The 24,750-nt window shown below is 36.9% G+C and overlaps 1 protein-coding gene across 3 annotated transcripts in view; it reads left to right on the plus strand.

Moving 5' to 3' along the window:
* daam1a (dishevelled associated activator of morphogenesis 1a) overlaps positions 1 to 24,750 on the plus strand; it is an 82,891-nt gene that overhangs the window by 35,290 nt on the left and 22,851 nt on the right. For all 3 annotated transcript variants that reach the window (XM_067455839.1, XM_067455841.1, XM_067455840.1), the window contains exons 2-9: positions 15,069 to 15,305; positions 18,612 to 18,701; positions 20,758 to 20,829; positions 21,158 to 21,252; positions 23,695 to 24,028; positions 24,277 to 24,387; positions 24,474 to 24,577; positions 24,668 to 24,734. In XM_067455839.1, the coding sequence (XP_067311940.1) occupies positions 15,117 to 15,305; positions 18,612 to 18,701; positions 20,758 to 20,829; positions 21,158 to 21,252; positions 23,695 to 24,028; positions 24,277 to 24,387; positions 24,474 to 24,577; positions 24,668 to 24,734 (1,062 nt within the window). In that variant the 5' untranslated portion in view covers positions 15,069 to 15,116. The remainder of the gene's footprint in view (positions 1 to 15,068; positions 15,306 to 18,611; positions 18,702 to 20,757; positions 20,830 to 21,157; positions 21,253 to 23,694; positions 24,029 to 24,276; positions 24,388 to 24,473; positions 24,578 to 24,667; positions 24,735 to 24,750) is intronic.

Consider the following 24,750-nt stretch of genomic DNA (forward strand, 5'->3'; position numbering starts at 1 on the left):
ATTTATTTTTGCAATGAAGCACTTGTTTGTGGTCAGTAGTAAACGCTGCTCCACCTGAAAGCACTGTGGCACAGCACAGTTTGAGTTGCTTACAATGTGTTTAAAAAAAAAAAAAGAGCAATACTCATCAAACATCTTTCTAAACATAAGAAGCATTTATGAACCTCTTGTCCAACAAAAGACAACATTTAATAACATATTTTTACTCAAAACAACAGTTGAGCATCATGTAAAATGATGTGGCTTCTTACATAGAATAAGGCCCAGTGGTAAAGGCTATTAGCATTGAGTATAAATATACTTTATTATCATGAAAATACCTGAGAAGATGGGCTGTGAATCTTTAGGTAGCAAATCGATTCAATTTACGATAAATAGGTGTTTTATCCAATTCAAGAACGATTTATGCATGCCAATTCAGAACGATTCGATTCAAGACGATTCACATTAAAATTCGATACGATTCGATTAATTCGATTCGATTATGCATTTATAGGATTATTAAAATGCTTTCCCTAATCTGTTTTAGTCAGGGTGTGAATTACACAGCGGCCTTCAGAGGTCAGAGAGTGAGCAACAAACCCAGTAACACTTTACAATAAGGTTCATTAGTTAGCATGAACTAATAATGAACTGCACTTCAAACTGCACTATAAAGCATATATACTTTGTTAATATAAATTTTAACATTTACTAATGCATTATTAAAATCTTGGTAACATTAGTTAATGCACATATGAACTAACATAAACAAACCATGAACAGCTGGATTTTTATTAACTAATGTTAACAAAGATGAACTAATGCTGAACAGAGGTGTTTTTCATGGTAAGTCCATGTTTAAAAAATGCATTAACTAATGAAACAATGTAAAGTGTTACCAAAAAAAAAAACTGTTACACTTAACAATAAGGTTTCATTAGTTACCATTAGTTAATGTATTGACTAACATGAACTAACCAGTACACTTGTTACTGTATTTTATTTTTATTTTTAAATAAAAATCCAGCTGTTCATGGTTTGTTCACGTTAGTTCACAGTGCATTAACTAATGTTAACAAGATTTTAATAAAGTATTAGTAAATGTTGAAATTAACATTAACAAAGATAAATAACTGCTTCATAAGTGCAGTTCATTATTAGTTTGTTAACTAATGAACTTTTCTGTAAAGTGTTGCCAAAAAACTTTTGTCCATTGTTAATGTTAGTTCATATTATTACTTTATTGTTTTATTATTTTTACACACTTTACTTTAATAGCCTATATAAAATGGCACTTGTGAAAATTTAAATAAGCCCAAATTTAAAAAGGCTTTAAAAGTATTGTTAATACTAACTTGTGGGTTTGATAGTGTTAATGGACACAACCTTACTAAAGTGTTCCAGGCATTAAACATGCAATCCTTCCATGGAGAGGAAATATCAGGCATGTTTCCAGCTAATACTAAACTAACTTTTCTTCACGGAATAGAAAGAAACGCCTTCTTTGTTCTCTTTATACGAAACATTTCCTTATGATGATGATTCTGAAAGTAAATGTGCCAGTGTTGCTATAGTATCGGACATAACTTTAATGTGCCTCTGATTGATAGATAAACCGAGCGCTCCTATTTCAGTGTTGGTAATGTTGTAGTAACTTTAACAGTTTGCTTCATATAGTCAGTTAAATGATATTTTAAAGATGTAACTTAAATTTCATGTATCATTCATCAGAACTCTGCGTATGCATTTTAGACACGTCACTTACAAATGTGTTTGCTCCGTCCATGCAATAAATGTGCATCTTTGAATAAGCGGGGTTGTATTTCAAGTGTTCTGGGGTGACCCATTTCCATAAAACATCTGTATTTTATTTTATATAAATGAGCCAGTCCAGTGAAGGCGGTAAAGAGCGAGCGCATGTCTGTGAAGGAGGGCTGTGGCTGTGAGGGCGCGGATGACGCAGCTGTCGCAGCACAATGTCTCTATTAATTCACGCATGTAGATATATACAAATATTTATTTTAAAGCACCGAATAGTTTTAGTTTTTTTTAGTTTTTTTTAGTTTTTTTGATTCTTAGCATTTTACATCGAGCATCGGCCTAAATGAACGATTAATAATTCAAAATACATTTTTCAAGATCGATGCATATGCATCGTCAGGATTTGTAATCGATGCATCGAGCAAATGAGTGAATCGTTTCAGCCCTACTTAGAAGGCTAAGAACACTATATATTAAACCATATGTTGTCGTAGTCATGTGTTTATTAGTCATGTTTAATCAATCAACGCTTTTCCATCTTCTGTTTATTCATCTACTGTCATAGTATGATGCCCATAGGGATTTCCTGAAACGATGTGTACCCTCTGGCTTTCAGATGGAGCAGCATTTACTGCTGATCACAGAGCTGTGCTGCACTAGCAAGCTGTGCATAAAAACATTGCAGCCTTTGACAAATCACTCATTTAGCACGGTTTATTAATCGCGCAGCCCTATTTGCAGCCTTTAGCCACTGCGTATGCACTGGAACCTTCACTTGAAACAATACATGCACCCGGGAACTGTACAAGTGGACAACTTTTTGACTAAAAGTTTGCAAAGAAGTATTTCCTTCTAAAGCAAGACTTGACTTTAGTCAAGCGTATCCATAGCAAACTGGTAGGAGTGGCCTTGGATAGCAACATTTATAGTGCATTTTGGGTGTTGAAATTTTTCTACCTAATTGGCAAAAAGGAAGATGTTTTTTCCACTTTGTTTTCTCTAGGCAGGTAGTGTTGATTTAATTAGTCTGCCTTTCTATTGTATAGGCAGCCAAGTTTAATTGTGAGTCAATTTTGCCAGGGAAGTACGCCATGCTGTGAGGTATTTATAACAAGATGTCCCTTTTTCAAGGACAGTGTTATTTTAGTATTATTTATTTATTTATATTCTTACATTTTCATTTTAGTTTTAAGATTTTGTCCCCCCTCCCAATATTTCTGCAGTATTATTTTATTTTATTTTACTTAGGCTATTTCAGTTATTTCAACATATACGTTTTAGTCAACTATAACATCACTGTCAAGGATGCATGTCAAATGAAATGGACTTGAACTTGTGACCAGAATTTTTAGAACATGCTTCTCTTTTTCAGTTGACAGTCGTCCCTTCAGAAAAGACAAACTTACACATAAACTGGTTGTTTTATGTGTTTTACAAGTACAACGAGACTCTTATTTCATTTGGGCTTTGGGAAAGACGTCATTTTTTATTAGGGATAAAATGTTATGCTCCGTTCATAGCACATGTTTATTTTCATTTAGGCTAGCTGCTGATTCTTTTACTATTTTAGTTGTAAATATTTTAGTCACCTGTCTCTGTACAGACTGGGGTATTTCATAAGCCTATGAGATGAAAGATGAGAAGCAGACGATTTTTTTTACATTCACACATTTGTAGGTTTTGTAATAATAACTTTCCTTTTCTAGTCTTTTTAAAGATGTTTACATTTTAGGGGTTTCCTAGGATGTAAAGATTATTTTTCTGCCAAGCGATCCCAATGCTTTGTTTGGACAAGATGTGGATTTGGATAATCCATTTTTATTTTGACATTTGTCAGATAAGCTCCTGCATTGTATCATGTTTGAATTACAAAGGAAGAGAATATTTGCTTTGCGGTGTTTGTGGGTCATAGTTTGGATCAGACCTTGCAAATAAGAACATCCAGTAGTGGCATGTGGGATTAAAATCTGCCGCTTATGAATCATTTACAGTGGCTTACTGGTTTATTGGATATTGCTTAGAACACTGAAATTAAATAAATGCCTCTAATTTTACTCTGTATTTTACTCTAATCAAGTACTTATCAGGAGTATTGAAGTATTTTTACTGGATTTAATTTAGTTAATGTAATTCTCAGGTTTATGTTCTGACTTTTATGTATGACTTTTATTTTGTATCATCTTGTTTTCCTGTGTTCTGTTCCTGTTTCCTGTGTTCCCCACTTTCCTGGGGCATATTTTAAAGGTCCCGTTCTTTGGGATTCCATCTTTCAAACTTTAGTTAGTGTGTAATGTTGCTGTTAGAGCATAAATAATACCTGTAAAATTAAAAAAGGTTAAAGTTCAATGCCAAGCGAGATATTTTATTTAACAGAAGTTCCCTTTCAAAGCCTACAGCGAACTGCCGGTGTCATGACAAATCCTGTCCCCCTGTGAAATCGTGTCTGCTGGTAGCGGTTTTAAATGCCTGATCAAAAGTTGTTATACATGGTTCTGGACAATCAATTGTTTAAAAAAAACTAAATAATAAACTAATAAACTATGAATTCATTGCCATACTAAGTACACACGCAAAACATTTATTTGAAATATTAAATTGATTGCTGTAATGGGAGCAAAAACATGTTCTGAATTATATACTTATATAAGCACTTATAGCTTCCGTTGTATACTACTAATATATGAAACATGCTTTGTAAGACATTAAAGACTATTTTAACACAATTTAAACAGCAAAAATCAAAACGCGATTGTGTAAGAATTGTAATCAGGCTCTGAACGGATTACCTATTAAAATTTCTTTCAGCCAATAGAATCGCTCTGGGGGTCCTTGCGGACACGATTTCACAGGGGGACAGGATTTGTCATGACACCGGTTTGGACTACAGCAGGAAGTGCAGGGATGTAATGACGTCACTAGAACCGTTTGTTGACTAACCCTCCGCCCACAAGAACATGCAAACAAGGGGGCGTGGTCCTGTTGGCATCTCCCCGTTATGGTAAGAGGCGGGACCTTTCCAGGCAAAGTGCGCTAAGCTGCTGTCCAGTCACAACACGGGAAGCGCTGGCCCAATCAGAACTCGTTACGTGTTTCTGAAGGAGGGACTTCATAGAACAAGGAAATCATCAGGCCGTTTTTAGGAGAGAGAAAACAGCGCTGTACAGAAGTCAATTGTGTGAAAAATACTGTTTTTTTTACACACGAAACATGAACTCATGTTATATTGCACTATGGATGGCTCGATACCACAATTTTGGGTTCGGTACGATACCCCAAACTAATACCGAAGTACCGATATTAAATCGATACCACACGGTCTGATATTAGCGCGGGTATATTGAGTACAATTATGCAAGTTTTGAGTTTATAAAGTGGGAAATTACCACAAATGCTTATTAGTTAATTATTTAGCAAAGCTTATCACATCAAATCAGTCATTTTGAAAACTTTCTTGTGAGAAATAATTGCAGCAAAAATCTCTCAAAATTAGCAAATTGCTTCTGGTTTCAAAAGACATCGCACTACACTAAAGCAATCTGCATAATCTGATTCAACATTTCACGTTCGTCTCGGGATGGATAACGGAAATCATTTGAACATGCAAGCGATTTTATAGCATTTTGTAATAAGGAGATATGAGCTCATAATGACACACACACACGCCTGTAACTTAGAGCTCGCACATTACAAATTAAGTTTCCTTAAACAGTCAAATACACAGAATTATGTACAAATGTCCGTCTTTAGTGAGTATTCACATAAACACAGTTGGTTGTGTCTAACACGAATGTAAAAAGTGCAATAGTACGCATGCAAATATTATGAGATCTAAATGTCATTGGTTGAAACGAAAGCTGAAGATTTTGTGATATTAGATCTTATGTTAGGCTATGTATGTGCGTTGATCAGTGTAAAAAGAAAATAAATGTCTAAATGAGATGGTTTGAATGATTCACTGACCTGTAGATCTCTTAAGTCTTTAAAGGGGTACTTCAGCGCTGGGAAGATGAATCTGTATTTAAACTGGGTCATCAATGTAGTAGAAATGTGAAATTATTTTTGAATTTGGTGTCTTCTAGACTGAGAAAAGACAGAAAATGTATTTTTGTCCCATGGGGATGAAAGACTACAATTCCCAGAATGCTTCGCTGCCCTGTGCCATTCCCAACGCCACCAACTTGATTACAGTGACTGAGTTAGAGAAGACACTACAATTAAAAACTGAACGTGTCTGTTCAATATAATGAGTGAGTCACCGCGCGAGTATCACAGCACTGAGCACTGACTGCAGGAGTGATGAGAGCTGAGGTAATCGCGACTACACTCGCGGCATACATTCACAACGCGAGTTCAGTCTGGGGCGTTTCAGTTCATGCCTTTACAAGCTTAACTTTCATAGAAATTAATTTGAGAAGTTAAAAGACTTACATTGCACACCATTAGGGATGGGTATCGTTAAGGTTTTAACGGTATTACTACTCTTACCGATACTGCTTATCGGTCCGGTACTTTAACGGTATTCTTATCGGTACTTTTTGAGATTATATATATATATATATATATATAAATATATATATATATATATATATATATATATATATATATATATATATATATATATATATATATATATATATATATATATATATATATATACATACACACACACACATACACATACACATACACACACACACACACACACACACACACACACACACACACACACACACACACACACACACACACACACACACACACACACACACACAATTAACAAAAATACACAGCCTACACATGCAGTGCTTTCATTTCAGGAAGAATTCTACTAATCAAATGTAAAATAACACTGTTCATCATAAATAGCCAAATTAATGCTTATTAAAGCTGAAGTTATTCATGCAAGAGCTGTGAGGGATTTTCTCTTTGCATTTGGTTGTTTAATTCGCAGTATTTCGTCAGCTTGTTTGTTTACACTGCTGCCTCTTTAAGACAGATGTGCAGCTCTATAGGCGACTGATAATAGGCAGATAATGCACTACATTTTCTCCTGACTATATCCATAATAACTACGTCCATTTTAGACACAAACTGTGTTGTGTTTAAGAGACTCTCCAAGCCGGTCATTTTGACATAGATATTTGAGTACATTTGATCGTTTAGACGCGAGTGTGAAACCGAAAGTGTAATGTGCTCGTCTCGTTGCGGCTGTTTCAGAGCGCGCGTCGACTTGGGAACAATCTCTTGCGCACATTTTTGTGCTTTTAATCGCTCTTTTTATTATAAAACGCGTCCCACAATTTACCAACAGTAGCTAGACTGTATTTTACAACAATCCCTGATCGTGCTGATTCTGTCATTACGTTTTAGTTTTATGGAGAAATGACAGCGTACGTAGGCTACTGCTGCAAAGGGAATCAAGTTGGGCTAGACATAAATATTATTATTATAATATTTGGTAGACAAAATCTAAAATAAAAGCAGACTATCACAGATCTAAAGTGTAACCAGGCTATGTTTGAATGTTTGGTTCTGTCCTCGGCTGTCGTTTGCGGAGCCTCTCTCTCTCTCTCTCTCTCTCTCTCTCTCTCTCTCTCTCTCTCTCTCTCTCTCTCTCTCTCTCTCTCTCTCTCTCTCTCTCTCTCTCTCTCTCTCTCTCTCTCTCTCGTCACGTGTATTTTCAAAAGTACCGACAGCAGAACCGATAACGTCAAAGCTTATCGATACAACGGTCTTTCAAAATTCAGCCCCGGGGCCCGTTTAATACCGGTTTTCGGTACCCATCCCTACACACCATAGCTCCGTTTAAATGAGTGCCTGTAGCTTCCAGCTGAGCTCTCCCTGCAAGCTGAGTGAAATCTCCCATCCCCCATGCGCAGATTCAAAACATGCGGAAATGGCTCCCTCTGCTGGCTGTAGTCTTTAGCATTTGGGCAAACATTCCTCCTATGATGCAAAAATCGTCAATTTGCATCATAGGAGGAATTTTTCCAGAAATAAAATGCATAAATCTCTTGTCTTAGGGAGATATGAGGGGGGAAAGCACAATAATTTGAATATACTCCAGGGTTTCAACTGATACAAAGCCATATGCTAATCGCTGAAGTAACCCTTTAAGTCAGAATAGTGACAGATGCTTGGCTAGGTTTGATGGTTCATCAGTTTTATAAGCAAAGTAATTACAAATGTCACTTCTACTCCTCTCTTTGTTAATTCGTTTTGGGCATCTTGAGTGAGATTGAACTGCTTTATCCATTTTGTTCATCTATGTTGTTGTCACATTTGCCGGTTGTTTCGGGTCAGTTTGGGTAGCGCGCTGCCATCTAGTGGTGAACTTCGGAAAAGCAGCATATACCGAAATGTGCCAAATCATGATATCGTACCGTTTTAAATAAAACATATACCAGTATTTTTCCAGTACCGGTATACCGCGCATCCCTATATTGCACACTGTAAACATTAGGGCTGTCGTCGACTAAGGATTTAGACAATCGAATCAGAATTGTCGAATCTCTCTATGGTCGACTGATAGTCGAATCATCTGTGTGTGTGTGTGAATGGGTTGGGAGGGGCACGACACTTTCAGCAGAAGGGTAAAGCTATTTTTATTTTCCTTTTAATAAAGCGACCAAAACTGCCTGCCAACTGACAGACGAACTGACAATGGCTTTCTTATTTAGGTTTAAATAGCCTAAAAGGTAATGTGGTGGATAAACATAAATAAACCGCTTTCTCATAACATGTTAAAGCCGCGATCGAATTACAGAACATCACACAAATATATAAAAGAACATTTTGATAAATAAACCTAAAAAAATACCTGCCTAAAGAGGAAAAGAACACTTTGAGTGCGTTTACATGCACGTTCTGAAGCCGATTGTGCCTAAAGCGGGTGAAGACGTACGCAAAGCTCAGCCCCGCGCGCCTCAGGATCTCACTCACACCGCCACCTGACGCGCACATTATATACACGCGAGCTCAATTTTGAATGGACTGACAGATGAGCTGCACGAAAGCGCTCTGTGGTGCAGCAGGATTTTAAACAACTTCCAGAGTGGCCGCGGACAGGGGCTGAATGCTGCCGCCGGTGTGTGTACACTCATTGAACGTGTTCTAATTTTAAAGGCGCGGTGCGAAGCTCAGCTTAGCTTATTATAGTCTGCTTAGATATCCTATGTATATGTAGCCCTCAGTTTTAGAAGTTCTTTGTCCATTCTTATTGAAATGTCAGTGATTTACTTGTTCCTTTGATTTTTTTCTTGCGGTATGTATTATGGTTCTTTTGTAAATAAATGTAACCGCTGCAACTAGATCCTGCATCTACTCTCCCTTGCTGCAACCCACTCCGGTAATGAGAAATATAAATTATCAGTAGTACAATAGGAATTAAAAAATTAAAATGACTAAATGCATTACAGTATTAAGAATTTGGAGGAAAATGTGCTTCAATGGGATTTTATTTGTATGTCAGGCTTCATTATCATTATGCAAAATGTGTTTTTCCTTTATCGTGTGTGTTCTCTGGCATGTTTTTGTGAGATTTGCCCATCTTCTAATTCTACACTGTTAAAATAAAACAATTCAGGTCTCCAATTGAAAATGCTCAAGTGACCGATCACATCGAATTTTTTCAGTTGGCCGAATTGAATTTCTGTGAATTAAATTACACCAATACTAGACATGTGCCGATTTTCGATAATGCAATATATCACGATAATGCATATGCACGATATTGTTATTTTTGTGTGAGGCTGAGCTGTATTTCCATATGCTATCATCTAAACGCATCACAGTTCTGAGGACCAGCCCTAGAAGAATAGCTAGCCTTCCATTAAAGCTGCTATTTTCCATTGGACCATAGCTTTGACTGACGTGGGTCATCAGCCAATCAAATTTTGATGTGTAGTGATAGAACGGCCCAGCGATGTGTGGGTGCCCTGCCCCCCGCTGATGTCATCAGCAGTTTGAGCTGATTTTGATTGATTTCAACCTTTTGCCTAAACGGTGACACGTGAATGCAGTGGTATCATCAAAATGCCTTTTTGTCTTGCGTATACTTTTTGCTTAGCCCCTTTCCAACAAACACGTTGAAAGCAAGGTTCGTAACAGTAGTGCGTACAGTGATTGAATTTGTAGAGTGTGTGTGTGTGGGGGGGGGGGGAGTATACGGCAAATACTTAATACTTAAAGACTTAATAGGCTATTTATTTTCAAACTTAAACATTTTAATGTTTTAATCTGGACTATTATTATTATGTGTTATTGTTCAGTAAAACTTCATTCGTTAACACACTTCATTAGTTAACATCCTAATTCATTATTACCAAACTGACAATGAAAAATAGCCTACTTATAAAGAATTCATTATTGTAAGTAATGTTAATTTCTGAGTAACTGTTTAATAACATTAAAATCAAAATAACTTTTTTAATGGACCTAAGATAAAACTAACAATGATCAGTATTTCTTATCTAACATTACCAAAAACATTATACTTTCTGTAACAAATGAGACCTTATTGTAATGTGTTACCTGTTGTTCTTTATAGCCTAATTCTTTTGCACTTGAATCTGTTTGAAAATTTTACTTTTACAGATCTGATTTCTCAATGTTAAGTGATCTCTTAATTTTTTCCAGAGCTGTATATATTTCTGGTTTATTGTATTTAAACATTCAGTTATTTTTGTTACTACAAAAATAGTTCTTAAAGCTGTTATGCTATGACAACACTTTTTTTGCAACTTATTTCAATATCGTGATAATATCGTATACCGTGATAAAAGCTTCAGCAATTAATCGCAACATGAATATCTGAATATCGGCACATGCCTAATCAATTCACAGAATTTCAATTCAACCAACTGAAAAATTTAGATGTCATCAGTCAATAGAAAATTTTTAATTGGAGACTTTTTTTTTTTTTTTTACAGTGTAAATGAATAACTGTAATGTTGCGGAGAATGTCTAAATTCTTAAACGCCTGCTGTCATGGTAGAAATCGTTCTATAAGTTATGAAAACGAGTCTAATAGTAGATGTGGAATCCATTTTTATGGTGTAAAGTGTGTGGTCTTTGTCCACTGACTGTTTGACCAGCTAGCCAGGCCGGAGCTATTTTCACACCATGAAGTAAACCCAGCGGTGAGAAAATTCCCTGCTTGGCTCAGAGGAACAGCTGTGTCTGCTCTGCTGGGTTATCGCTGCTAAACGTTTACAGTGTGAGAATCGAGATACTCTTCCTGGTTTGGAAATTACTCAAGGCCGTGTTAGTGTGAACAGCCAGGTTGTTGACACGGCAGAGTGAATCATTTGTTTCAAGGCTCAGAGAAAACAGAATACTTTCCTCTGTGATTTTGCTTTCTCTTTGCCTTCCTTCCTTCCTTTTTTATCTTTCTCATCTGGATGTGACTTTTTAGGTCCTGCATATGCCTAGTATGAGTTTACAGACAGAAGCTTTACTTCTGCCTTTTATATGTCTACATCTTGAATTGTATGATGCTGCTTAACTGTATATATGGTTTAAATCATTCAATGGTTTGCAGCCTAATAACCAAATAAGTGGAGGCAATAATCAAACACACAAGACATAACTAAGAATACTCACCGATATGGGCATTTTGTCAATTCTGTGTAGGGCTGCCCCTGACTAAAGTTTTTCTAGCGAACTAGTAGTCATTTAAGCCATTAGTTGACTAATCGCACATTTATATTAATTGAATTACTTAAATAGGGGTGGAATATATGTTTCATGCCCAAGCACATGCATAAAGCTTGGTGCTAAGCACCGACAAAAGTAATGATTATGAATGTGTCTGGGAAAAACTAGCAATGAGTCATTTGAATTATTTATTAATAAACTAGTGTTTTCTGTGTCAGTGTCTGCTGTTGACGATGTTGACTTGTCATCTCTGCAGTATAGTGAATATGCACCTTTGATACTGCTGACGTAATCAGAGAGTATTTGTTTTCTAATCAAATTGGTTTATTCGAAAGACATTTATAGCTTTTTATATGTTTCTATAAATGATAAGCCATATTTAAGGTCAATAAATGATAGGTGAATGTTACTTGAGAAATAATTGCAGTGCTCAATTCATCCACTATAGAGTTAGTATCGCTATAATGTTAGAATCGGTGAATGCGGTTTTCAGGTTTCATAGAGAGAATGATGTCACGAGTTATGTTTGCGGTCCAAATAGCTCAATATTAGAGGCGACGTGAAATAAAACATCATCATGTTTTAAAGAAACTTGGCTTGATTAAATGGTGGAAATAATGGATGACGGGAACAGGTAACAAAACAGACGTTTACAGATGTCTTTTTAAAATTCCTTTAACTTACTTTCTTACTTTCTTACTTTTTTCTTTCTTTCTTTCTTTCTTTCTTTCTTTCTTTCTTTCTTTCTTTCTTTCTTTCTTTCTTTCTTTCTTTCTTTCTTTCTTTCTTTCTTTCCTTCTTTCTTTCTTTCTTTCTTTCTTTCTTTCTTTCTTTCTTTCTTTAAATTGAAACATTTAAACCGATAAAATAGTCTATATCCCTTTAAATACTTCAATTAGTTTTTATAGCATATTATAGACTGTTATAATTATATTATATTGTTAGCCTAATAAAGAATTGTTCTCACAAGGGGATTGTTTAGGGATCCATGCCATATTATAATATTATAATGAATTTAACTGTTTTAGGGGATAGTTTTAATATTTTTTTCCTGGTAAAGAACATTTGTACAGTTAACAGCATATTAAAAAAACTAATCTCTGTCAAATTAAAATGTGCTTGATTTGACTTCTAAATAAACTGTTTTTTTATTTAATATATCACAGTTACTTTAAAGTTAAAAATTATAACTGCATGATAAAACCTTTTTGTGTGTGTTTATGTATGCTGTACAGGTCTGGTATAAATAATTTTTTTGCTCAGGTGACCCAAATGTCCGCCCAAAAGAGAAATGCTTTGCTCAGTGAGAAAAGAAATAAGAGGCAACATTGACACAAAACATAAACCTGACAACATCTTTCCCTTTACTGATAACCATATTATAATCACATTAATCCCTAAATTTACTCTCCTAACGCAGTCCCTTGCCAAAGCATGCCGGAACTACAGATCCACTGCCCAGTTTGTTTGTTTCACTCAGCAATGTAAGTTGACCGAACGAACACTTAAGTAAAGCTGTCAATACTAATTTTTAGTAGAAACTACTCAGTAAGTTTAAGTTTATGTAGTTGCTTGATTTTTTTTTTTAAAGTAATGTGAACAAGGATGATTTTAGTGCAACTAACTACAGTGAAAGTTTTCTTTGAGTATTGATAGAATAATTTCATTGGTTTCTTTTCTCAAATAAGCTGCAGACAAATATTCAGAAGTCAAATTGCGTAGCAGATCATGTTTAGCATCACCAGTTAAGTCTGTGTTTGGGTATGATGGCACTATAAACCAGCTCTGCAGGGTCAAGTACACTGAGCAGATTTTACACAAACACACATACTATAAACTCCAGTCTAATCCAACAGCCATTTAGGCCTTTATGTCCCTGCTCTTCTAAAGGGAAACATCTGGTCACTTTGAGCTTCTGGGGCTGATCATAAATTCAGAGTGAAGTTTATGTTTGACGATTTCTGGGTCATGATGGCCATAGTGCTGGAGCTCAGGCTGGTGTACTCATTAAAACAGGACTGGATGAAGATAAATTTGGGCATTGTAACTTTTTCTGTTATTCCTAATATGGAGAATGGGAAGATGAACTTGGTTCAGTATTTTGAGAGGTGAGGGCTAGTTTCACTGTGTGAGGTCTGGGCATATAGACCACAGACAGACAAATCTTTTGTTTTATGAAATCTGGGACATCTGGGGATCTAGATCAAACAAGGTGATGTTGTGGTTAAGTAGTAAGTAGTCATTTGGCAGACACTTTTATCATGAAGACGCAAAGGGCAGTCTCCTTGGAGTATAACCTGGTGTTATAGGGATTCAAAGAAAGTTCATCCCAAAAAAATCAGTTTCAGTCATAATTTACTCACCCTCATGATGCTCCAAATCTGTTTAAAAATAATATGTTTTGAATAAAGTTCATTCAGCCCCCAAAAATATAAATATAAAAAGCACCATAAAGTTGGTTTATGCACTATATCTTAAGTTTTCTGAAGTCATACGACAGCTCTGACCAAAATCTAAGTCTTATCTTGATGTGCAGAAGCTCAAATTTTACACTTTGGTATGTTTCTCACTCAAAGCTATCATATGGCTTCGGAAGACCTGCAATGTATAACCCATTTTTACGGTGCTTTTTAGAACTTGTCAGCCCTTGATTCATTTTGTTTCACTACGTGTAAAGGAGATGTGTACATTTTTTTCAAACATTCTTCTTTCACAATGTTATGTGGTGTTGAAACTTGCGTCTCAGTCGATATTCACACATTACGTCACCACATCTTTAAAAAACGAAATGTAGCTGAATCAGGTTCTAATATTAGTTACTACTCATTTTATTGCTTTAGTATTTTTGATTAATCCTTGTGAAGGGCTTCTCTGTTTTACCCATGCATTTGCCTTTCACTGATAGACACAGACCCATTTAAATACTAAATTATATTACCTGTAAAGCACATTTTAAACAAGGTTTAGTGTCAACATAGTGTCATTGTTTTTTTCCTGTAAAGTTCACATTTAAAAGCACCTAATAGTGTAATGTGATGGCTCATTGCTTTTAGAGCATGCCGAATCATGCAACTATGTGTTTCTAGAGTTTGAGGCTTATGTTATTGTTGTAATGGGATATAAGATCATACAATGCTGAATATTATGAGTATCACTGCATGGAGACATAAAAAGTCAACCCCATTACTCACTTTTTTTTAGTACATAAACTTCCTTTTGGAAGTCTGGGTTAAGTCTGTTAACCACACTCAGACTACAATAAGTAATATTGTGAAATAATATTATAATTTAAATAATATATATACAGTTCAAATGTTATTTATTCCTGTGTTGGAAAATCTGATTTTTTCAGCAAATCTCCCCAGTTTTCAGCGTTTCATGATCCTTCAGAAATTATACAGTGGGGAGTCCAATGTAACCTGTTAGTCAAGTGTGTAAACTCAATAGATTAACATTTTAGTTTCAATACATTACACATGTCATGTGACATATGGCTGCAAATAGCTATGGTGAGGGTATGATTTTCTGCCATGTTGATCTGTTTTGTATTGAGCACCCAGCACATCCAGTCACATTTTCAGTCAACTTAGAATGGATTGTCAGTATCCTTTTTTTGTATCTTTGATAACATCCCTCCTCATTGTCTCTTTTTGTTTTCTCTTGGACAGGGGGTCGTAGCTGAAGCGAGACAAATTTGACTGGCTGGGCCTCTGGCCATGATGGCCCCACGTAGTAAGCGAGGAGGGCGGGGCCTGTCATTTCTCTGCTGCTGTCTAAAGGGGCGGGACCAGCCTGAGATCACCTACCGCCTCCGCCATGACAGCAACTTCACACTGCAAACTATGGAGCCCACCCTGCCCATGCCCCCCACCGAGGAACTGGATGCCATGTTCACTGAACTGGTGGTATGTGCTGTACCATGACCTCTTTCTTAGTTTTTTTGTTTTATTTTATTAATTCCCCATACTTTCAATTGGATGGATCATGGATGGATAGATGTGGATGCATGGATGGATGGATCGGTAGGATCTTTGGCAACAGGCCACTTTGAAAGTCAAATCTGAAAGCCAAAGTCTTTAGTTTTGTCAAACATTATATTAGCAGGCATATAAAGGATAACTTATTAAAACGGAGAGGAACTTGTCTATATCCCATGATGTTTTTTTTAAAGGGGGTTAGATGGATGGATGAATGGGTAAATGGGTTGATGGATGGATGTATGGATATATGCTACATGGATGGATATATGGAGCATTTTTGGTGTCATTTTCTTTAAGTTTGTAATACATTTTATTCAACTTTTTGGGGGGCTTGACACTTCAGATCTTTGAAAACAGGCCACTTTGAAAGTCAAATCCAGTCTTTGGTTTTGTCAATCATTATTTTGGCTGGCATGTAAAGGATAACTTGTTAAAACGTAGAGGAACTTGTCTATATTCCTTGATGAATTTTCAGATGGATGGGTGGGTGGATGAGTGAATTAGATGGGTGGGTGGGTGTATGGATGGATCGGTGGATGTATGGATATATGCTAGACGTATGGGTAGATGGAGTACTTTTTGTAGTTTAATTTTTTTATAAATATTTGTTATACGTTTTATTTATATTTTGATTGGAGCTTGATACTTCAGATATTTGGAAACAGGCCACTTTCATCATCAAATCTTTGGTTTGTCAAACATTATATTTGCAGGCATACAGTATAAAGGATAACTTATTAAAATAGAGAGTAACTTGCCTATATCCCATGATGAATTTTCAGATGGATGGAAGGATGAGTAAATAGATGAGTGGATGGATTGATGAATGGATGGGTGGTTGCTTGGATGGGTAGATGGTGGATGGATGGATGGATGGATGGATGGATGGATGGATGGATGGATGGATGGATGGATGGACGAATGGACGAATGGACGAATGGATGGCTAGATAGATAGAGCACTCATTGTAGTTTATTTTTTTTAGTTTGTGTTTTATTAAACATATGGACACAGGCCACTTTGGAAGTTAACTCTGATCTTTGGTTTTGTCAAATATTATCCAGTATACATATATGATAACTTAGGATAACTTTTTTAAAATGGAAGGAACTTGTCTTTGCATCCCATGATGAATTTTCACCCTTGCATTTTTTTGCTAATACAGAACGTGCGAAGTTTGTAAGCTTGCACGCCTAATGGCCAAAAATCACAAACAGTGCCTGCTAACTGGGTTCATTCAAAAAAATCCCATCAGAATAGTTAGGAAAAAAAGCTTATTCTTTAAGCAGTGCTTTGCTCTACCATTCCTCCATTTGTGGAGTGAATCAGTGCTTGTCTTGGATTCCGTAATATGGGGAATCCAAGCATTCCCTACTAATGGTCCAGTAAAGAGTATGTTAGACAATGCATGTCCCCTCATTAGCTCTGCAGACTCCATTGAGTAGAGGACCGTCTGTATGTCTCATGCCCACCAGCGCGTGACCAGCAGGCATTTGGCACAGATGGGCTCATGGATGACTTGCATGCGCCAGACTCCATCCTTTACACAGCCTGTCCCCCTGCTGAGCCTTTGAGCACTCGCAGAGAGCCACAACGGAGATGTCAATCAGTATCATGTGAAGTTGATTTAACAGGAAAATACTTCTCGCAGGCTTTTGATTCTGCGATCGATTTGAGGTGAGAAAGCGGTCCACCTCGTGAAGGAATACTGTCTGAACTTTATCTTTAAACATTGTCTGCTTTCAACTGCTCTCATAGTTTAACACTGCCACAGCCAGACGCAATACTAGAATATATGTTGTGAAAATGTTTAGATGACATACAGTATGTCGCAAATACACTGCTGTCACTGCTTGAAAGCATCCAATTATCACTTGTTCTAACTAAATGGCTTTCAGTGAACAAAATATCAGGTTCAGATTTTTCCGCTGAGACATAAAGAGGGAGAAAGTATGAGAGAACGATCTGGAGAAGATCAGATTTTGACCTGCCTGCCTCTACAATGGATGTGGTGTCTGGATGTGATGTTCTCTCTCTGGAATCTCTGCTCAAATATACATCAGTACTTATGAGTTGGATTATACGATTTTCCTGTATTTTTCATTCTTTTTTTAATCCTCATTATTTCCTTATGCAGCCTGTTAAATTGGTCTCTGGACCTGCTTGTTGTATGTGTCTCTCACATGACGTTAATTAAGTTGTGCCTGAACATCTGGACTGAATATGACCAACTTAGTCCAGAGCTGCATCACGGGAATGCACAGAGGTCACATGAGTGTGCAGGCATTAATATATGGTTTACGTGACTAAATCTTTTCTTTGCTGTGAGGAAACAAAAAGTCTCTATCTCACACACAATTGTGGGAAATTAACCCCCGCTTCAGGGTCAGTGATATCCAGAGGCTGATGTCAGACTTTAAGTCGTGTTGGTTTTGTCAGGCCTCGTGGCTAAATTGATAGTGTGTCGCTGCAAGTACATTTGACATTTATTATTTACTCAAAATGTTTTTTCCTCTTTTGCGCAGTCATTTTAGTTTGTTTGTGAATTTATTGTAAATTTTTACGTTTCATAGATGTTTATTTCATAAATATAATGTACATCTTTTATATTATATTATATTATATTATATTATATTATATTATATTATATTATATTATATTATATTATATTATATTATATTATATTATATTATATTATATTATATTATATATTAATGTGACCCTGGACCACAAAAACAGTCGTAAGTCACAGCTATATTTGTGGCAATAGCCAACAATACAATGTATGGGTCAAAATTATAATTTTTTTATGACAGATCATTGGGATAAAAAAAGATCATGTTCCATGAAACTTTTTTACATTTCCTACCATAAAAATATAAAACATTTATTATTAGTGGTAATATGCATTGTTAAAGACTTCATTTGGACAACTTTAAAGGCGATTTTCTCAATATTTCGATTATTTTGCACCCTTTATCAATTTGTTGTATTTCAGCTAAGTATTGTCCTATCTTTGGACAAGTCTTACATCAATGGAAATCTTATTTATTCAAATTTATCCCTTATTATTATATTGAATTGTATTATATTTTATTATATTCAATTCAATGGACCTAAAGTCTACATTTTAAGTTTTTAAATGTATGAGAATGTGACAAGTTTGTTTATTGGGCTTGAAATTATGGAGTATACACTTCAAATCTCTCATCGTGTCTCCTTCTCCTACAGGATGAGCTGGATCTCACAGAGAAACATAGAGAGGCCATGTTTGCCCTTCCTGCTGAGAAGAAATGGCAAATCTACTGTAGCAAGAAGAAGGTAAGACATTGCCACTGCATGGGACTGGAACCTTTTCCATTTTCAGAAAGACCTGCATGTCAAAGGGTATTGCTTGGCTTTAAAAATCCACAGCAGTTTCCTAAAACCAATTCAAACGGACTTAACCGTTAGAGTTTGAAACTAAGCAGCTAAATGTATGAACACATCGCAGTCTTACTGTACATCCAAAAAAGGATGTAATGTAAACGGTGCTTCTCCAGCACAGGCTTGGCTTCAGGACAGAGAAGTGGTGTTGAGTGCAAGGGTTTATTTTCACAGTATGTGTGATTTGGGTCTGAGGAGTGAGAGGTAACAGAACCCAGGCTGCCCTGACACACTGTGTAAACCCTCATTTATAAGAGGCATTTACACCACTGGAACTAAAGAGCAAACCACACAGCGGTGGCCTGGGGATTGTCTACGGCTGCTGGAGTTCATGACCAGTTACCTGGTCACGACCCACCAGGGGACCGCTCTTCAGCTGCTGACCTATTGTCCTCCAAAAACACTTAAAAAAGAATACTGTCAATCATTATGATGTTAGGAATGAAGTTTATTCTCATTCATATATTAAAGCAAACATTTATGTCGTTGTTCTGTATGATGGATCAAAGTTCGGTAAGCTTATACACTGGTAGAGATGGAATTTCAGTTGGAAATTTTTATAGCTTATGTCTGTCAGCTCTCAACTTGAAGGGAAAGTTTACCCAAAATTCTGCCAGTTACTCGCCCAGTTACTCGCCAAACTTGTTTGACTTTTTTTTCTCTATAAAACACGAAATATGTTTTCAGTAATTTTTTTTTAGCCATACGGTAAAAGTCAGTGGGATCCCACAAATAATGTTTTCCACCCCATTGATTTTCATTGTATGGCAAAAAAATATGCTCTTTTGTGTTCCCCAGAAATACAGATGGCAAATAAATAGATATTTTATATTTTTCCAGTAAAACTTTTATTTTTTATTTTGTTATTTTATTTTGGAAATACAGATTTGCAGAACTGTGCAGAAATGCTTCATCCCTAACGGTCTCAGAAAAATGGGTATGCCGTGTAAACGCAGCTCAATAAAACACTGAATGCAGCGTGTCAGCCAACTACACCTGCAAGGCCTGGATCAAATCTCCTCCCGGTGGAGTTTTGGGGTCTGAGCAACATGTGGAACCAACACCGTGCAATATAATGAGTGCTAAAACTACTGTCAAGATGTTGAGGCTAAATAACTTGTGAATGTCTGGTATGAAGTATTTGTGTTCATAATAACTATAATGAGAACTTTCTCACCCTTCTATTTGGTTTCGAGCTATACTTTTATTAATCTCTAAGCCCCTATGGTCCAAAATAGTTCAGTTAAATTGTATAATTGCAGAATGTGGTTATAAAACAATGGGTGGACCTGTTAAAAAAGATTCCTGGAAGCTTATCGGCTCATGTGGTGCGCGGAACCCCCCAAAACAACCCCAATTCCCAATTCCAAACTTACCCTGGCCAGCATAAGTCAATCTCAGTCTGAAAGAGCAAGCAGCTGCTATATTATAGACACTTGAGCATAGCACAAAACACTGTGGTATTGTTTCCCAACCCCAGGCTTTGTATTAAAAGCTTTTAAAGAATAAGTTACTATGGGAAAAGTCATGTTTTGGACTAAATCGTAGCTTTTTAGCACTCCGCCAGAGCATTTAACTCAAAATTGGGAGTGGAGTAGTGCTAAAGTGCAGTGTCTGTGTCAGTTTTTAGGTAACAAGAAGCATCTCAATCAATTTGTCAGCTGTGGACACTCACAATATATCCGTTCACAAACACTTGGATTGTTGGATGCGATTTTCTGGGAATCACAATGGTTAGATAAGCTGTTCTCACACATTGTGGCTGTTAAAGTTCATGAGAATGTGGCAGTACAAAGAGATCTCTGTTGGTGTGGAGGACAGTATGTTGATGTTTTTGTGTCAGATGTTTGTAGTTTAAAATTCACCCTATTTACTCTGTCTGTTTGTCTGTCTTGTCAAATGTGTGTTTATATGATTTCAGTATGCAGGCTAATCTTTAGTTTTTCCATAGGAAACGGAAGAGAATAAGGGGGCGACCAGTTGGCCTGAATTCTACATCGATCAGATAAATTCTATGGCTGCTGTAAGTATGACTTGCAAGCTAGGCAGCAAATACTGAACATTTCCTTGACCATGCTAATTTCCGTCTTTTCCCCGAGGATATAAAAGTCTTAGTCAAGTGGGAGTCATTAAACTCACATATCCTGCCCTTGAGGTAGTTGTTGGGGATGTAAGAGTGGTAAACAACTGTGAATATTTCATAGGGCAAAGAGCGCTGATGCTCGTCAAAATCATCATAATTGGTGAAGCTATAAATTCCTTCACACATTTTTTTAAAAATTAAAACTCTGACCTGGCAAACTTTGGTCAGTCCGTTAATTATTTGCCTTTGCGTTAAATATCACCACCAGAGGAAGTCCCTGCTGGCTTTGGAGAAAGAGGATGAGGAGGAGAGGAATAAGACCATAGAGAGCTTGAAAACAGCTCTTCGCACACAGCCCATGAGGTACTGCCTTTAACACACACACACACAATCTGGTTAACTATCTTTGTGGGGACTCTCTATAGACATAATGGTTTTTAAACCGTACAAACTGGACATTTTATCCCCCAACACTGCCCCTACCCCTAAACCTACCCACCACAGGAAATATTCTGCATTTTTACATTTAAAAAAAAAAAAAACATAATTTAGTATGTTTATAAATCCTTTTAAGATATAAAAGGGCAACTCAGGTTTTACTATCCTTATGGGGACATTTGTCCACACAATGTAATATAAAAAAGGGCACACGCACGCACGCACGCACGCACACACACACACAGAGAGAGAGAGTTACACATGAACTCCAAACTGAATGTCAGAATAGGAAAGAAATGTGATTTAAGTTACTGGGATTTTCACGCACAACCATTTCTAGGGTTTACAAAGAATGGTGTAAAAAGGGAAAAACATCCAGTATGCGGCAGTCCTGTGGGTGAAAATGCCTTGTTGATGCTAGAGGTCAGAGGAGAATGAGCCGACTGATTTAAGCTGATAGAAGAGCAACTTTGACTGAAATAACCACTCATTACAAGTTAGGTATGCAGCAAAGTATTTGTGAAGCCACAACATGCACAACCTTGAGGCGAATGGGCTACAACAGCAGAAGACCCCACCAGGGACCACTCATCTCCACTACAAATAGGAAAATGAGGCTACAATTTGCATGAGCTTACCAAAATTGGACAGTTGAAGACTGGAAAAATGTTGCCTGGTCTGATGTGTCTCGATTTCTGTTGAGATATTCAGATGGTAGAGCTAGAATTTGGTGTAAACAGAATGAGAACATTGGATCCATCATGTCTTGTTACCACTGTGCAGGCTGGTGGTGGTGTAATGGTGTGGGGGATGATTTCTTGGCACACTTTAGGCCCTTAGTGCCAATTGGGCATTGTTCAAATGCCGCAGCCTATCTGAGCATTGTTTCTGACCATGTCCCTCCCTTTATGACCACCATGTAACCATCCTCTAATGGCTACTTCCAGCAGGATAATGCACCATGTCACAAAGCTTGAATCATTTCAAACTGGTTTCTTGAACATGACAATGAGTTCACTGTACTAGAATGGCCCCCACAGCCACCAGATCTCAACCCAATAGAGCATCTTTAGGATGTGGGGGAACGGGAGCTTCGTGCCCTGGATGTGCATCCCACAAATCTCCATCAACTGCAAGATGCTATCCTATCAATATAGGCCAACATTTCTAAAGAATGCTTTCAGCACCTTGTTGAATCAATGCCACGTAGAATTAAGGCAGTTCTGAAGGTGAAAGGGGGTCAAACACAGTATTAGTATGGTGTTCCTAATAATCCTTTAGGTGAGTGTATACAACTCAGTTGCACATAAGGTAGTTATCATAAACACTTGTCTTCATGACAAATTTATTCAAACATATAATTAACAGTTAATAAGCTCCTGTCTAGTGTTTTTTTCTTTCTGTGGTTGAAATATTGAACGATTATATAAGACATGATTTGTTTCGGAAAGTACTTTATCTTTGAACATACCTTTTGATGTTCATGAATGTTTTTATGCTATAAAGGAAAGATTTGTTCTTCACTCTGCTGCTTGAACTGAGATGTTACAGCAATCTGTCACATCACATTAAGAGCGTCAAAACACAATTTATTGTTTATCAGAAGTAACAAAACACAAAGCTCTTTTCAATTATTGGATGGGAGGCGCTACAAATAATGTTTGGTGTAGGGAAAAACCGCAGACCAGTGCACCCTAGATTAGAACTATGGATGATTCATAGGGTCAAATATGCTTCAACATAGCTATTTTAACTGTTTATGAGTTACTGTGTTAACTTGCCCTATATTCAACAAGAGAGATTTTCTTCAGACATAGTTTAAGTTGCAGTCTGACACGATTTTCCTCCCCCTTTTGATCTACAGGACATAAACATCCCTGATCATCAGCGTTTTTTTTTAATAGATCTACTTTCATGCATACATCAGGAAATGTTCATGTATACTATAGTATTGTATACTATTTTCATGTACTCTTTTTATTTGCATGTTTGTATGAAAATGCTTAAAAAACAGAGGTGACATATTTGTTATCCCAATATATGCACACTAAAATTGAAAATTTAAATGTAGCTTGTGCAAAATATGTTAATTTTGGCCTGCTTTTACGCATATTTAATTGTATTGTTTTTTGGTAATTCCCAGTTTTATAAAACAGCACGTGCATTGAGACAGCTGCAAAAATGATTAGGAATTTGTATTGCTGTCCCCCAGAAACCATTTACAGAGCCAGCAACCATCTCTAAGCTACAACAGAAAATGCCCTTAAAATTCAGGACATTAAGTTTTAAATTTTCCATGTGTTCTCCTACCTATGAGTTGAAATGTATTTTCATGCACTTGGCCTGACCTCTGTCATGCTCCTCAAGGTTTGTGACGCGCTTCATAGACCTCGATGGACTGACGTGCATCTTGAACTTCCTGAAAACGATGGACTACGAGACCACCGAATCTCAGATCCATACCTCACTGATAGGCTGCATTAAAGCCCTGATGAACAACTCTCAGGGACGTGCCCATGTGCTCGCACATTCAGAAAGCATCAACATCATCGCTCAGAGCTTGGCCACTGAGAACATTAAGACCAAAGTGGCCGTTCTGGAGATCATGGGTGCTGTTTGCTTGGTGCCCGGAGGACACAAGAAAATCCTGGAAGCCATGTTGCACTATCAGAAGTTCGCATGTGAACGGACACGATTTCAGGTGGGCAGGAAAATTCAAGACTTTTCTCTTATAGCCACATTGGGCCTCGTTATTCAAACACAAATCATTCATAAAAAACAGTTATACATGAATTATCCTTTTAAATCGAATGCAACAATTTACAGAGAGAAATTCGTTCTGCTTGTGTTTCATGAATAAGTCCATCGAGACTAATGAATGAAATATTAAGAGGTCTTTTTCCTTTGTTGTTCTCATTCTTTCTCCCATTCTTCTCGGTTTACACATAGACCCTTCTAAATGACTTGGACAAGAGTACAGGCCGCTACAGAGATGAGGTGAACCTCAAGACGGCAATCATGTCCTTCATCAACGCAGTCCTCAGTCAAGGAGCAGGGGAGGTAAGCGCTACTTTCTCCACATCTGCATCTCATTAGATTCAAATCATCCAAGAGTTTCTCCCTGACTTCCAACGTTTCATTTACAGACCAGTTTGGAATTCCGAATTCATTTGCGGTATGAATTTCTAATGCTGGGCATCCAACCAGTGATTGATAAATTACGGTCCCATGAAAACTCCACGTTAGATCGGTAAGTGCTGTATTTTGAGAAGTGCTGTCCTCAAGTACTTGGCCACGTTTTGTTGAACTTAACATGCAGTCGTCTTTTATTACTCTTCAGGCATTTGGACTTCTTTGAGATGCTACGGAATGAAGATGAATTAGCCCTCGCTAAGCGGTTTGAAAATGTACACTTGCAGTCTT

Source organism: Pseudorasbora parva, chromosome 10 (genome assembly GCF_024679245.1).
Source record: "Pseudorasbora parva isolate DD20220531a chromosome 10, ASM2467924v1, whole genome shotgun sequence".
NCBI lineage: Eukaryota > Metazoa > Chordata > Actinopteri > Cypriniformes > Gobionidae > Pseudorasbora > Pseudorasbora parva.